Genomic DNA, 15,729 nt, shown 5'->3' on the forward strand with positions numbered 1-15,729 from the left:
TCATTTGATGAACATGATAGCTTTTCTCTAGCACGTGCAATTAAAGTAACTTGGTTTTTGAAGATAGTAAGATAGCATGTGCTTAAATATTGTAATGGTATTACAGCCCATAGGATTTTCCAAACATCACTGACGTGAAACTGCTCACACTAAATTTACTTTGCCACGCCACACGAGTGAGTCATTTTCCATACACAGACTCAGAGAAAGTGCGAATGGTGTGCCTGTTTGCCTCTTGCCATGTCTGGTTGGTTATGAAAAGCACGCCCTCTCAACAGTCCCATGTCTACAGATCTGCTGAGCCAAACTCTGCAGTTCTCAGAGTGACATAGGTTTAACATGGCTAGGGGAAATGTGAAATTCATCTTCCAGAATGGAATATAAAGGAGTTAATACATTAAGCAGGTGAGCGAATCAGGATATTGGGTAACTATACTCCTATCACCATGATGTTTGAGGTGGGCTTTCAAAGGTCAGGGCAGGCTGTGGGAGCCTAGATGATTCTGGGTTTTTTCTATTAAATTAGCAAAAAAAAAAAAAAAGAAAAAGAAAAAGAAAAGAAAAAAATGAGAAGGGAGATTGAAAAAAAGACAAAGGTTAAAAAAAAACAAAACTAAGTTGAACGGGAGGTTAAAAAAAAAAAAAAAAAACAACTAAGTTGAACGGGATCAACAGGTGAAAGTAAATAGCGGAGCTTTCTGAAGGGAAGGGAACCGACCGGCTCATGTATATTGTGTGAGCTTGTATGGAAGACAGATTGGAAACAGACATGAAGCAGATAAAGTCGGAAGACCTCTGGCACCTGGGCTAAGAAGCCTCCCTGTTGAGGAGACTTCTTCAGGGCTCAGAGTGTCTACAGCTCTCCTCAACAAAGCCACCAGGCAGGGCCTGTCTTAACCCTGCGCTTGCCAGCTGCTTGGTAACAGATGACTTTGAAGAATGAGTCAAAAGAGTTTTCGGACATTTTCAGTTTGAGTCTAGTAATCCCATGCTTTAAGAAAGCCACACTTTTGTGAGAAAGACCCATCGCTTTTCTCAGTAGGCCACAGGTGATGTTTCACTGTCTGTAAATGTCGAACTTTTCTTTACAAGTCCAGACATGATGGTGCGCGCCTATAATAATACCTGCACTTGGGAGGCTAAGGCAGGCAGATGGCCACAAGTTTGAGGCTGACTTGGTCTACATTGTGAGTTCTAGGCCAATTAGGGCTACATGGTGAGGTCCTGCCTTGAAAGAAAAAAAAAATGTTTTTGACAAAACCAAATGAGATTACAACCACCTCTGTGCACTCAGTTGGGGAAAGCATTTAAATAAATACACAGAGCAGGGAGACCAGGGAAGGAATGGATATTTGATATTGTAGGGGTCAGCACACATTGTTTTTTTCTCCTGTAAAGATAGTGTTCTGGCTTTGTGACAAACTATCTGTTGTCACTGTTCAGTTCTGGTGGAGAATGAGTTAAAAGAAGCTTCAGACAGTTAAGTGGTAATTTTTGTTTTCAACTGTAAGTGTGGAAGCCACCTTCTCTTGCTTTGGAGCCTTAGCCTTCTCGGTACAGCTTACCAACCTCTGCTGGAGATCCACAGACTGGAAATTGCCGTGACAATTTAGGGGTATATAAAAAACAAGAAACGAGCTATTTCATAAAGGCTAGTATACACTTGCATTTAATTTTAAACTTCTTCAAGCAGATTGCTTCTGCAATGCATCTGAGTATTAATTTTGGACGATTCCATGTTACTCAGTGATTTCTCAGTGGGCCACCTTGGAGTTGGACGAAGTGTAAAGGTTGGAGCCTGTTCTGTGGCCTGAAGCATAGCTCGTCTTAAGTTTCACAAGATGCAGTTCTTCAAAGCTCACTAGGGGATGATGTTGTAAAAGAGCAATTTACATGCAGAAATATAAAGTAAAGCTTGCATGGGTTAGAAAGCCCCAGGTCCTTTTGAAAAACTGAAAGATGACTAATGTGGACAGGAAGGGGGCAGATGCCTTAGCTGATGAGGATTTTATATCTGTCTGTCTGTCCTATTCAGGCTCAGCATTTCATAGAGTTCCAGAGAGCCATGTTCCTGGGACAAGGAAAGCCCTGTGCATCCTAAATCTAGAGGAAGCTCTGTAGGGAAATTCAGTCAGTTTACAGAAACGTATCCACATCTGTCTAACAGCAGAACTAGGCTACGCTTTTGGTAAAAACCAGTCTAAGGAACCAAATCCCACTGCACCGAGGATTAGCATAATAGTAAAACGGAAGGTCCATAAAACTAAACGGAAGGTTTAGTTGCTAAGGTTCAACTAAAATCATTGAGGCACATAATTGGCAAAATAGGAAAAGACACAACATTTCATAGGATATGTTAACAGTAAACAAATTCTCTTTTCCTTGGAAGTTTCCAATGGCACCAGGTGGTGCAAAGTGGAGATGTCACCATCCCTGTTGCTTCCAGGTAGGTACGTCCCAGCAAAATCACCAAGCAGAAAGGGAGTCCTCCTCCAGCAGGCCAGCTACGGCTTCTCCTTCAGCTTCATGTCAATGCTGGGTTGAGGGGGTTGGGGTGGGGAGAGAAAACACACCAATGAGGAACAGTCAATTCAGGTGTCACTTGTTTGTATCTTTCTTCAAATAATTTGAAGAAATTGCCTAAGCTTTTTAAGCTGGAAGACAATCAGACAGTTGTTAAGTTTTTCTAGAAAATATTGACTGTGGAGGCTGAAGGGATGGCCCCACGGTTAAGATCACTGGCTGCTCTTCCAGAGGACCTGGGTTTGATTCCCAAAACCCACATGGAAATTTACAACTGTTTATTTATTTATTTATTTTATGTATATGAGTACACTGTAGCTCTCTTCAGACACACCAGAAGAGGGCATCGGATGCCCATTACAGATGGTTGTGAGCCACCATGTGGTTGCTGGGAGTTAAACTCAGGATCTCTGGAAGAGCAGTCAGTGCTCTTAACCACTGAGCCATTTCTCCAGCCCTTGACAACTACTTATCACTTGGGAAATTTGATACTGTCTGCTAGCCTCTGTAGGCATCAGGCATGCACACAGTGCACAGACATACATGCAAGCAAAATACCCACATGTATATAAACAAATAGGGAAATAGACATATATTTTAAAAATAAACATATTGGTGCTGTTTCGTTTTTACAAAATTGCTTCTGAAAGCATTTTATACCTTTTCAAAAGGACCCAGGGATGAACAGCTCATGTTAAGTCTCAAAGTGAAATCAGATAAAGAATGTTACTATGTCTTCCTATTTTGAGTGACCATTTTCCTTTCTTGTGATAGTCAGGTTTTGGCATCTACTTGGGTGAAGAGATGGTATGGCATGCTTCTGGGTGTGTCTGTGAAGTTGTCTGCCATGGAGTCTGGCCTGGGTGGTGAAGACCCATCTTGAATGAGTGGCAGTGTCTACCAGACTGGGTGCTGGATGGAACAGAAAGCAGAAGAAGCCAGACAGAGCCTGCTGTCCACTCACACTACCCCTTCCTGGCCAGAAGTCTTTTCCCCTGCAGGTCCTTGTAGACCTCAGACTCTAGGTTCTTCTTCCGCCTTTGAACAAGGGCTCATTCCAGGAACCTCCTAGAGAGCCTTCATCCCTGAACTGGGTCTGTGAACTGTCTCTGGGGTATCTGAGCAGCAACCTGCTTTCTTGGCTCTCTCAGCTCCTCTCTAACATGGAATAAACATCATCTTGGATACACACAGAGATACACAGGGAGAGAGCTAGAGCCACTGAACAGTTGGAGAGAGGACTCCAGTCATGATGCAAAGAGGAGCCAGTAGTGTGAAAGCAGCCTGTCAGGAAGTCTGGATTTCTCTCTGCCCTTCTGATGTATTAGTCCTCCTGGGGTGGACTTTCCTTGTGGCCCATGTGGCAAGCAAGTCCCTTCTAATAGCTTTTCAGACAAAGCCATATGTATATTAGAGCTCCTGTTGGTCTAGGGTGCACAAGTGAAGTGTTTTTCCTTTGGAATTCCCTCAGCAACCACAGCAGTGTGTATCTGTGCTCACTTGACCTCATGACCCACATCCGACAAGTTCCCATGTCTGGAATGTATCCCACAGAGATAGGTGGGCACAGCCTTTGTCACCTCTAGGAAGGAGTGAATCGACCCTGGCAATAATGCGAGTTTGAAGAGGCTCCTGTGACAGATATGATGAGGGACAGTTCAAAGGCGACCAGACACTGAGGTAACTTACTTATTTCTTATGCCTTCAAGGATCTGACTCACTCCCTGCAGGTCTTCAGTTGGGTGATGTCTTCTTTCATCTCCTAGACTCCCTTATTTGTATTTAACATACTTTTACAAAACAGGACGTTTAAAGAATGCATGTGGTTCTAGGGTGTTCTATGATGTACTCAGAAGTCAGTGCTAGGTCTGAGATGGTAAGGGCTATCTAGGCCTTTGACAATACCCGATCCAACATACCAGAATACACATCTCAACACTTATTTTTTTGTTCATTTGGGGGTGGGGGAAGAGCGTTAAATCATTGCTTTTTTTTTTTTTTTGTAACCAAATAGCTGAAAGACTAAAACCTGTTTACCTAGAGTAGAGAAAGAGAGCAACTGTGGACAACTTCCTGATAAACTGGTACAGGAAACCACTTTGCAGATTGCTTTTAAGACAACAGTTACCTTGTGGGGTTAATGAAGGCACTGATAATGCTTCTCATTCACTTTCACCACATAGAACCATTGACCATCTCATTAAAAAATACATTACAAATGGAGACAGACCTGCTTTAACCTTGTGTTATGGATGAATAAAACTCAACCCTAAATAAGGTAAAAAGCACTGAAGGTCATTTCCTAACAGTGTCCCTTTTAAGAATGACACTGAAGATCACTTCTGACCAGAACTGAAATTACGTGGGGAATTCCTCCTGCCTGGGAAGATGAACTTAACTGACCACAACCGATTTAGCCCTGAGCAGAGTGACCTACCGTTCAGTAACAGGCTGGTCTCATTTCTTGCATGCACTAAAGGAGGTTCCTTACAAGACAAGTGGCAGTCCTGTTTAACAGCAGTTAAAAACACTTGTGTTTTATGGAGGAGGAGTGGCAAGGCAGGCAGAATGTTTCTTCTATCTGTACAGAATGGGAGGCCATGACAGGACCCTTACATCTCCCTATGCCCAATTTGCAGTTCATCCATTCAGTCCCAGCTGAAGGTGTAAAATGCTTCCATGTAGGTAGGATTCGTCCATCTCCCCAGAAGCCCAGAGAAGGTTAACAAAGCTAAGGCAAGCATGCAAGCACAGAAATACAGGTCTGGAGGTTAAGTGAGAGAATTCTTGCCCACTCTAGTTCCTCGGATCTCCTCCTGCTGCTTAGAGAAATGATATGCCTGGTAGGTGCTCAGGAAAGACAGGGATGAAAAGGGAAACTTGTAGAGGATATGTTCTCCTAAGAATGGGAAATAACATCAGCAGTTGGCAGCTCCCTCCCTCCCACCCAGCTCTGCAAGGAGCCCACACAGGAATAGATGCATCGTCCTGTGCACCAACCAGAAATCCCTCTCACCAATAGGGAACAGACAAACAAGGCAGGCAGAGGAGTGGGTAAGCCCCAAGATGTAGCAGCAACTGGCCAATGAGGAGCAAGCTGAACTGTGAGTGTTGTTTGTGTTCAAGGGGCATTGCTTCTCAATTGGAAGGAACGCCCTGTATTTGAAAGATAGATTATGGTAGAATGAGGGACTGAGATATGTTTGCTTTGCAAAGAAAATATCATTGCTTAAAGCAACTGGTACTGTCATCGTCAAAATTTGGACAAGAGTGACCTTTAGGAAACAGCTACATGATTCAGAATGTCCCTATACAACATTCATCCTGTCCTTTGTTCCTTTTTTAAAGTTGGGACTCAGTGTTTTGTCCTCCCTAAACTTCCTTTAAGCTGTAAGGTCAACAAGGCAGCTGCAGACACTGTGTTGATTTTCCAACTTCTCGTTGGACCCAGAGGAGACAGTGACAATGGAAATAAGTTTAAGTTGATCTTTGGTTGTCTTTCTTGGTCCCTGGCAACAAGGATAATCCTAATTCAAGTCAAATTAGGATCTGCTTGCTGGACACCCCAACAGACATTGTCAGTCTCATGTGAGCAATTTCTGTCCTTTGTTAGATGAGAAGCAGCAACCATTTCCTCACAGTCTACCCCTCTGATTTGAAAGTCAACAACACGGAATCTGCAAGGTCAGGATTCAAACCCCACCTAGCCCCGCCCCCTTAAAGGCTGCAGAACATTGGCTAGTCACATGTTTTATTAAAGTTCCTTTTCCTCTTCTGTAAAATGTACCCCATAAGATTATTCTAGGATGGATATCAGATACTGAGTATTGACTTCTTACAGAGTCTGACACAGGCTAAGATCTCTATGCATGTTCAATTTCTATTTTTTACAGGACAGCAATATCCAACTATATAATTCCAGAAGTCCTAGGCAGGCTCAACTGCCTCTTAGAATTTGCAAAGCCAAGATATTTCCCCACTAGTCACTAAATATTAAATTCACATGGAAAGTTTAGCTTTCTAACTGGTGGATGATGTAATTCTGAAAGCCGGTTTGCGTTCCTCTTGCCCCAGTGTTCGTACAACTGGCCCAAAAATTCCTTTGCTCATTTTTGGATTGAAACAGTGGAACATCGGGTAGAGCTTTGGTTGTCATTTGTGGAGATCACTAAGACAACAGTAGCTGGCAAATGTCTCTTGTCAATTGGTTATTTCAGGATCAGAGCCCATGAGAGCTGAACATCTCGTCAAGTTTACCCAGTCCTGGATGCATCAGTGTCCTTTGAGCCAAGCCATACAGTACTACATGTAAGTGCATAGCTGTGATTGAAGGCAAGTTCTTACTCCTTTTCCATAGAAGACATTTCTGGATCATTGTAAAGGCAGCTAGTTCTGAGTGCAGGGGAGAAGAAACAAACAGACAGACAGACAGACAGGAAGTAGTTAACATTCTCTCGTTCTTACCGACTTGTCAGCATCTCTGGCTGGAGCATTTGAAACTGTTTAATCTGGTACCATTTTCTACTCCTACAATACCAAATCTATACCAGAACAAATGATGTTACTAACAAATGATGCTATTTTAGCATCAGGTCTGAGATATTGCCATTAATGAGATATAGAATTATCAATAATAATAATGATAATAATAATAATGATAAAACTTCAAATACCTCCAGTGGTTATCTGTCCAAGCCAACTTTTCTTACTTTTTAAATCTGTTCTTATGCAGTGAAGATAAATATTGAAAAAAATTTACATAGTTCAAATAATTAAAAAAATATTTTAGACATAAAGGGAAACCTTTTAAACATCTGAATTTTGTCTACACAGCACACAGTCATCCTTCAGTTTTCACAAGAATGAGGATTTTCTACAGTATGGAATGACTGTTCAGGTCAGCTCTGCTTGATGTCAGTACAGGAGAGGGGCAGGACGCTCACCACTGCTGGAGGGTGGTCAGGGGCTGGCCCTGCTCAGGTGCAGACATGAGTTCTAGTACTACCTAAGCAAGACTGGTCCAGGAAGAGAGGCATAGCTGTATTAAACAGTGAAATCAAAGTTTTTAATGGTGCACGTGTCTTTGTGTAACTTAGCTGTTCATGATATCCACAACATTAATGTGATAACTATGCTTACAAATTTTAAATTCACCTTCTATCAATTCCCAATATTTAGTACACTTCAGCTTTTATGTTTTTCCTCCTCTGGTAAGTTTTTCCCTCTCAATGGGAAAAATGATTTAAAAGAGTCTATGATTCTCTTTTACTTATTTTTTTAAAAAGATTTAAAAAATATGCGTCTGACTGTTTTGCATGGATGTATGTACGTGCAAGGCATGAGTGCCTGGTGCCTGCACAGGTCCGAAGGTGGACTTGGATGTTGCTGAGCTGCCATATGGTTTGGGGCATACCAGATCCTCCCAGCCAGGTCCTCCCAAAGTGCAGCAAGCGCTCTGCTTTTAACTACTGAGCCACAACTCCAGTTGCACTAATCCTTTTTAAATGCAAGAGTTCCTTTTTTACTGAGTCTAACCAGACAAGCTAATTTATGCATTTGCATGAGGGTTTGCGACTAATTCAGTATTTTCCTGAAAATATTAGGTGACTGTTCCCTGGCTAGGCATTGCAACGCCCTTCCTCCCTTCCCTTCCTCACCCTGCTGGTGGTCTGGTATTTTTATGAAGAAAATTTGGCAAGACCTCAAGGGCAGCAAGCTTGCAAAAGCCAGCGAAGCTGTAGCATAATCAAGAAAGGGAAACCTTCCAAGCCCGGGCTTTCTGCTCTTTGACTTTAGGTGATCTCTCAAAAGAGAACCATGATTTGCAGGTGTTTAAATGCTACCCCTGAAAGGGCAGCAGATGGATGCTTCCTCATTGGCAGCCTAAGAATGGGTTTGTATATAGCACAGACCCTTCAAAAGTATTTCCTACCTCTGCGTGGATATAAGGTTAGAAAGAACTGGCAGGCAGAGCCAGTTCTATGGAGGTGAAAGAAGAGTGGTGAGCAACTTGAGGTGTGTTGTTCCACATGTACCACATGATGGGGAGGGAGAGGCTTTAAAATGCAGCAGGGATCGGGGAAAGCAATAGCTAGGGAGGCTCTGTTCTTTGATATGTACTATCTGACTGGGGTAAGAGAAGTCCAAAGTTTTCTAACAAAGCCACTCAGACAGTCACATTAACAGAAAGAGCCTTGGGACAGCTAGCTTCCAATTTTAGATAAACAGGGATCATATTTTTTTTTTTGAGCTAACATTCATACAGAGTCTGCCCCAGGATTTAGGGATTGCATCCAAGGTTAAAACATAGTTAAGGAGGTCCAATGGGCACCAACATGGTTGGATTTTGAGGGATTCTAAGCCTCTGTGGGACCAGGTGCGGTAGCACATACTGTTAATCCCACTACATGGGAGGCTGAGACAAGTGGACATCTGTGAGTGGTCTACTAAGCAAGATGAGTGAAGGCTACAATAGGGAGACAGTGTCTCAGAAACAACAAGAACAAGAAAAATATTAAAACCAACCCCACTGTGGGGTCAACAGAGCTCAGTTCATTTTCTTTATATACACTCAAAGGTATGAGTGTATATAAATTTCATAATCAAAAAGAACAGAATGAATGGAGCATGGATTCTTCTGGTAAATGGCTTACCCAACGAATCTGCATCAAGAATGCTAGGATCTAGTGATTTGTATTCAGGCATTTTAAATGTAAGAGATTCACATTTTAGGCAAATAATTCTGTAGGTTACCTGCAACGAAACTATACAGCATCCCCCTCCACTAGGCAAATGGGTTGTCTTAATGAGGAAACTTTTGTAGCCACACAGGATCAATTCAATGCTTAGTCTTTATTTAGAATTGGTCACTGCTCAGCATTTTTTACTTTTGTTGTGAAAATTAACAATATAAGAAACATTTAAGGAGGAGTTTAATGTAATCAACACAGCAGGCTTTCCAGATAGCAGTTGTGTATATTTAATAATGCCAGGAGAATTCTTTGTGACCTTGGAAATGAACAACGAGCATGACTTGGGGCTCTGTCCAGTAAGCTCGGGGCCGACATTCTAGGGCTGTCTCTCAGTACCATAGGGCAGTGTTTAACTTGTAGATTTATGTCCCGCCGTGATACAACCATCTCTGTCCAGTGGAAAGATAACCTGATGTTAGATTATTGCTTCACTGAAAATTAACCAACTTGCTATCTAACTCAACTGTCTTAGCCAAACAGCCTTTTGGAAATTCCCTATTCCTAAAATCTGCAGTTGTACTTTCTGTAGATTCAGTGGCAAGTGGTCAAGCATGCTCTGAAAATAGTAAATGGAAAACTAGAGAAACAAATCATCCATAAGTCTTAAGTGACTTCTGGCATGGTATGTTACCCATTCTGAATCACAGGTATGTCTGTATAGGAAAACGGGTAGTGCAATCAGGGGCTGGAACCATATGTAGTCTCAGGTATCCGTGTGATGCCTTGGAACAAGGCAAGAAGTGGCAGCTACAGGTATGCAGCTTAAATTCTCCTCAAGTTCATGGGAACATTTTACAGGTTTCTTCTCTAATAACTCATCAAATAACATCATTTAGCATTTGTTCATTTTATGTTTCCTGACAGGATATCTTTGCCTTTTTCCAGGATCGTGCTTCAACAAGGCTGAGCAGTGTCCAGCCCCAATGAAAATAGCATTATTAAAAAACAAACAAACAAACAAACAAACAATAACAAAAACTAAAGCAAGCATTCGTTGATTTTTACTATTATTTTATGTGTATGGATGTTTTGTTTGCACGCATGTCTGTGCACTATGTACATGTAGTGTTTGCAGAGGCCAGAAGTCAATTTTGGATTCCTTAGTCCTGGAATTATAGACAGTTGTAAGCTATCATGAGAGACTAGAACCCTGGTTTTATACAAGAACAGTCGGTGCTAATAACAGTTGAGCCATTTCTCTAGCCTCAGAGAGCTGGAAAGCTGTAAAACTAATTCTGCACAAACCTTTCCAATTTTTACTTGCTACTGTTTCTTCTCATGATATGAACTGGTGTGGTTCTGTTGCCTAGATATATTTAAAGGTCATATAGACACAACCCTCTATGTTACAGTGTCTATGATGTGTTTTCTGGTGATATCCAGAATTTCAGATACGTTAAAACCGTGACAAATTAAACAGTGACAAATGCTTTCTTCAAGGTAACCAGGATTATGGGAAAAATAGGTTATAGTGAAAACATCAACGATTACATTGGCCACAGGAAGAAGGGAATTTTCCAGATTGCAGCCTTATTATCAGGGCGCAAGAAGAAAATAGCAAGGCATGCAGACCCTCCCAGTCATTCCTGAAACACAAGCCAACATCACACCAGCCGCAAAATGAAAACCCAAGTCTTACTTAGCTGCTTCCGATGCCTCCCTCAGTTCTTCATCCAGTCTGCACGAGCAAAAATTATGATGGAGGAAAGGAAGAAACACACAAACACACAAACAAGAGCAGGCAGAGCATGAGCTAAGCAGAGCCAAATTGTAAGTGGTGCGTATTGGCTTTTCTTTTTCATAACTGTTTTCGGGCGCACGGAGACACACTCGGCTACACAGGGTGCTAGTCCTTCCTGTTGGGCAGCCATGAATGTTTACTTCGAGAATCCCTTCCTAAAGGTGATAGAGGCGATAGAGATGTTGCAAGGGGTTGAGCAACATGCTGGCTAAACAAAGCTCAGAACATTCGCATCCGTGTGCTGGGTACAGTTACAGTTAGCTTGCAGCCTGGGCCAAGTCAGGGGTGTATCTGGTTTAGTAGGTTTCAGTTGCAAATCAGGTTGACCTCAACAGCTTTACACACAGGACAAAGACTCTGAGGGGAACACAAAAGACTGATAAACAGACTCTTTCTCTGGCAGCGTGTTGAGGTCACCCGCAAATGCAAGACTGGACTACACACACACACACACACACACACACACACACACACACACAGGGGGTCCAGCGTGAATACAGAGCTCCAGATTTTTACCTCACACTTCTCTTAAAAGATTTCTCTTCATCATACCTTACAAGATAAGAAACGGATGCCATGAGGACAGTGAGGAACAGTGGGAAAATGACAAGTAAAAGCTGTCAACAGTCAGAACACGAGAGACAACGCTTACCCCGGCAACAACGTCTGGCTATGGAGAGAAAGCTTATTTGTGTTAGGCACAATGGCCCATTTACAATTCGTAAATATACAGTCAATTCTCACTATTTCTAGATGCCACATTTGCAAATTTGCCTGTTCACTAAGACATCTGAAATTCCTGAAATCAATGTACAGTGCTTTTGGCCATCTGTGGACATGGACAAGGTGACAAAAATTCTTGCCCCTTGTGCACAGAAACGGCAGGAGTCCAGCAGGATGAGGCGGTGCCTTCCTGTCTCATACAGTTTCTTTGCTAAATATTTCCCACACTTTTGTGCTTTTTCGCTGGTGATCATGTTATTTAAAACAGTGGTCAAGCATGTTACTGAACAATGCCTACTGTTTGTGAGCACAAGAAAGCCAGGATACCTCACAGAAAACTCGTGTGGCCCATAAGATTGTTTTAGGTACAAGTTGTAGTATTGGGGCCTTGAGTACAAAATTGTGGTTTGTTTTGGTTTGGGAAAGGGTCTTTATGTGTAGCCCAGGCTGGCCTCAGGCTCGGGGTCCTTGTATTCCAGTCTCCCAAGTGATGTGATTACATGGTTGCCACCACACCTAGCCAAGTCAAGGGTTGCTACTCACTAGTCAACAGGATGTGTATACACCAAGAAGCTTTCTCAGACAGAGACACACATGAACCAAGGTTAATATACTGATGGTTGATGAAGAAATTGCAGCCAGAGACAGGATCACAGCCCTGGATTTCCCTCAGGAATAATAGCTCAGGGTTCACTGAGTGTCTACAGTAACTCTGTTCACTACAACCATCCCTAGCTAATAAGAGCTAGCTGTCATCGATGAATATAAACTGCATTTCATCCTATTGATGCCAGGCTCCACCCAGCTGAATTCTGGTCTTGGGACTGGCTGGGATCAGATGCTTGGAATGTTATTCAGTAAAAGAAAATAGTTCTGTCTGTGTCGATTTGCAAATTGTACAGTAAGTCGTCAAAGCGACTCAATCATAGCCTATAGTGGCTCTCTGTTTCCTGGTCTCATTTAATCCTCAGGCCCGTCCATACTCTGAGAATTACTCCCCCATTTTACAGATGTGAACATTAAACCTGGGAGGATTATGATAGGCAGCCTGAAGTCTCAGACACTGAGAACTGGGAGGGAAGGTTCGCATGGAATCGCCTCCGAACCCCACCCTCTCTTCATCCCGTTTTCTCTGACACATCATGGAACCCCTGCTGCTTTTCTGGAAAGTTGGTCGAAAATGATGAGAGCAGGAGACAGAATCTTGTCGAACACTTTTAGGGGCAGCTCCTCAAAAAGGATCAGATCTGATTTTTGTCCTTGGACAGGAGCCAGACATGTCTGTAGTTCTGTCCTGGCTAGAGGCTAGAAATGTAAGTGGGTTTGGGGCATATTGTCCCGTTCTGGTTTCTTTTTATCTTTTTTCTTTTACATAGCCAGGAATACTCTTGTCTGGAAGCTATATATGAGTCTGTGACAGAAACTGGAGCACATAAATAATGTGGTATGTGGGACAACTGCGCTGATCAGATCCCCTGCTATCCCAATCTAGAAAAGTCCTATTAACCCCTAGATAGGGACATTTGATGGCATCCTTTCCTTGGGACCTGCTCTTACTATCCAGGAACTCTGTTGGTATCTTGTCTATAAACTAAACTCCATCCTAAAACTCATCCTCCCCATTGTCTATGAAATGCATTCTTCGAGTCTGTGGGATAAAGGACCCAGAAGCCACTGGCCTGGCATGACTTTTGGCTATTAATTTTCCAGGATGCTAGGCACCATCCCACCAGCAGCTGCTCATTTGAAGTCTCTGTTGCTCCTAGGAATCCCCATTGACTCTATAGCATCATTATTTTTTAAAGAGTGGATTTGGGGGACAGGGTGCAGCTTATGGCACACAGGCCAGAGCTGGAGAGTGCACTGGTTGTGAGACTTCAGTGAAGCCCCTGAGGACTGAAGCCCTGGTTACAATCTCATCAATACTGCTTGGTTAAGCTGAGTCACCTGACTCCAGTAAGTCTATCAGTAGCCAGTATTAGGGCCGGATTTGGCTGATGGAGAGAAACCAAATATATCTATTTGTGAGGTATTGGACTTAGGATGACATTTGAAGAAAGATGAAGACCCTACTAGAAAAGCATGTGGACATTTGGTGACAGGCTAATTTAGATTTAAACTCTGGTCCCATCCCTGCCTGGTCCCTCCTCATATTTCCATCAGTAACTTCTTACTAACTTACTTACCTGGTATCTGTGAGGTGGGGTTTAATTAAGTGAGCTATAAAGCACAGGTCTTTTTTGTTCCGGGGTAAATGGTAAGGGTAAGGGACCCTTTCAAGTCCAATGAAACAAGAACAGATTAATCAGCCACATCAAGAGACAAAAGCAGGACAGGACCCACAGAAAATTAATGGTTCTTTGCAACAGTGTATCAGATAGGAATGTCCATGCTCTAACATCTCTGCCTTCATATTCCAGTTCCAAATACTTTGAGTTAGCTTTCATTACTACTTCCAAACATGATCTTCACACCCACGGTGTGTGTGCTTTCCACCCCAGGCTGCCTCCTTGCCTGGTCCTAAGCAAGGAGACTATTACTCACCACCCACCCACTCCTCATCAAAGGCTCTCCATCTAATCTTCCCTCGAAAGGCATTGGTGGGGAGGGATTTGAAGAAAACAGTTTTTCTTTGTACCTATTTTCTGGGCTCATGTAGACAAATTACTTAAGGGAAAAAAATCTAAAATATGGGAAAACCTTAATGTATAGTGTAACAGGTATAAATGTTCTAGCTCATACTAATGGTGTCTCCAGGGTGGAAACAAATTTCAAGGTAAAAATGCCAATAGTTAATCTTGGTTGAAAAGATATGATCAAATATATTGTATGAAATAAAAAGTAAAAGTCCATAATTAATCGTTACAAGTCATGCGAAAGAGGATCTGAAAGAATAGCAATTTTTAGGTGAGAGCCAAAGCTTTATTTATTAGATAATACCTATCTCCTTTAGAAATAAGATGACATTTCCCATCATTCTAGAAGGGCTTGTTTTCCCATCCCCCTTCTCTGGTGCGACTTTTTTCTCACCAGCCACCGGCGCTTCAGAGCCCTCATACTCACTTGATGATGCTCTCTGGAATGTGGATGCAGTCCATGGGGATCAGGCCACTGAGCTCAGATAAGCTAGTCACATATTTAATTTTACTGCTGAATTTTGAGCTGGAAGAAGAAAAAGAAGAGACTTAGATCATCAGTCACTACGCTTCCCTCCTAAAGCTGCTGTCTTTCCCCAAAAGCCTTCTTGCAGTTCTTTTCTATATTATTATCAGTGGGGACAAAACCCAGGCTCTAACACATGTAAAGCATCCACTCTGACCTATACCCACATCCTGAATTCTTGATATGCTCAAGGTTGACCCAGCATGCTTGCTGAGCAGAAAGGATAACATTACCTCAGCCATTGTTATGGGGTCAGCACTGCTTAATAACTGTTTTGTAATATTTTTAATTTATCAGAAGTTCATTCATAACTACTACATCTCCACCATGCCTCTAACCCTTCCCTCCCCCTCACAAACTAATTTCTTCTTTATTATTGTTATATGCCATGAATAACACATATATGCATACATACATACATACATATATGCATACATGTCAATTAGAAAATACTAGGAATTGCCATTACTATTTTTTAATCAACAAATGTGTGTGTGTGCATGTGTGTACTTCATGTATATAGCAAGTGTTCTGAAGTACCAAGTGCTTTGTGGAACTGCTAAGTTGTGCTCGGTAACACATGATACCTCACATGTTCATTTTCTTTTATTTAGGTTTTTTATTTTAATTTTAGTTTTTTGTTTGTTTGGTTTTTTTTAGTGAGAACATTTTGAGGCTAACTTCTTAGAAATTTGAAAGCATAAAACATGTCTACTAATGCTGGCCATCCTGCAGTATAAGCACTCCCTTGAACATCTTCATTTTTGAACTGAAATTGTGTGCCCTTTGAGTATCTTACAACGCCGGCGCCTTGAATTTACCAGTCTA

General features: G+C 42.1%; 1 protein-coding gene across 1 annotated transcript in view; it reads right to left on the reverse strand.

The window, feature by feature from the left end:
* Positions 1 to 1,229: 1,229 nt before the first annotated feature.
* Prune2 (prune homolog 2 with BCH domain) overlaps positions 1,230 to 15,729 on the reverse strand; it is a 267,188-nt gene continuing 252,688 nt past the window's right edge. Inside the window, exons 16-20 of the mRNA XM_085833931.1 lie at positions 14,803 to 14,901; positions 11,533 to 11,568; positions 10,915 to 10,953; positions 6,868 to 6,915; positions 1,230 to 2,535 (exon numbers count right to left, since the gene is read on the reverse strand). Of these exons, the coding sequence (XP_085690057.1) occupies positions 2,505 to 2,535; positions 6,868 to 6,915; positions 10,915 to 10,953; positions 11,533 to 11,568; positions 14,803 to 14,901 (253 nt within the window). The 3' untranslated portion in view covers positions 1,230 to 2,504. The remainder of the gene's footprint in view (positions 2,536 to 6,867; positions 6,916 to 10,914; positions 10,954 to 11,532; positions 11,569 to 14,802; positions 14,902 to 15,729) is intronic.

Source organism: Mus caroli, unplaced genomic scaffold (genome assembly GCF_978045245.1).
Source record: "Mus caroli unplaced genomic scaffold, Mus_caroli_1 scaffold_20, whole genome shotgun sequence".
NCBI classification, from domain to species: Eukaryota; Metazoa; Chordata; class Mammalia; order Rodentia; family Muridae; genus Mus; species Mus caroli.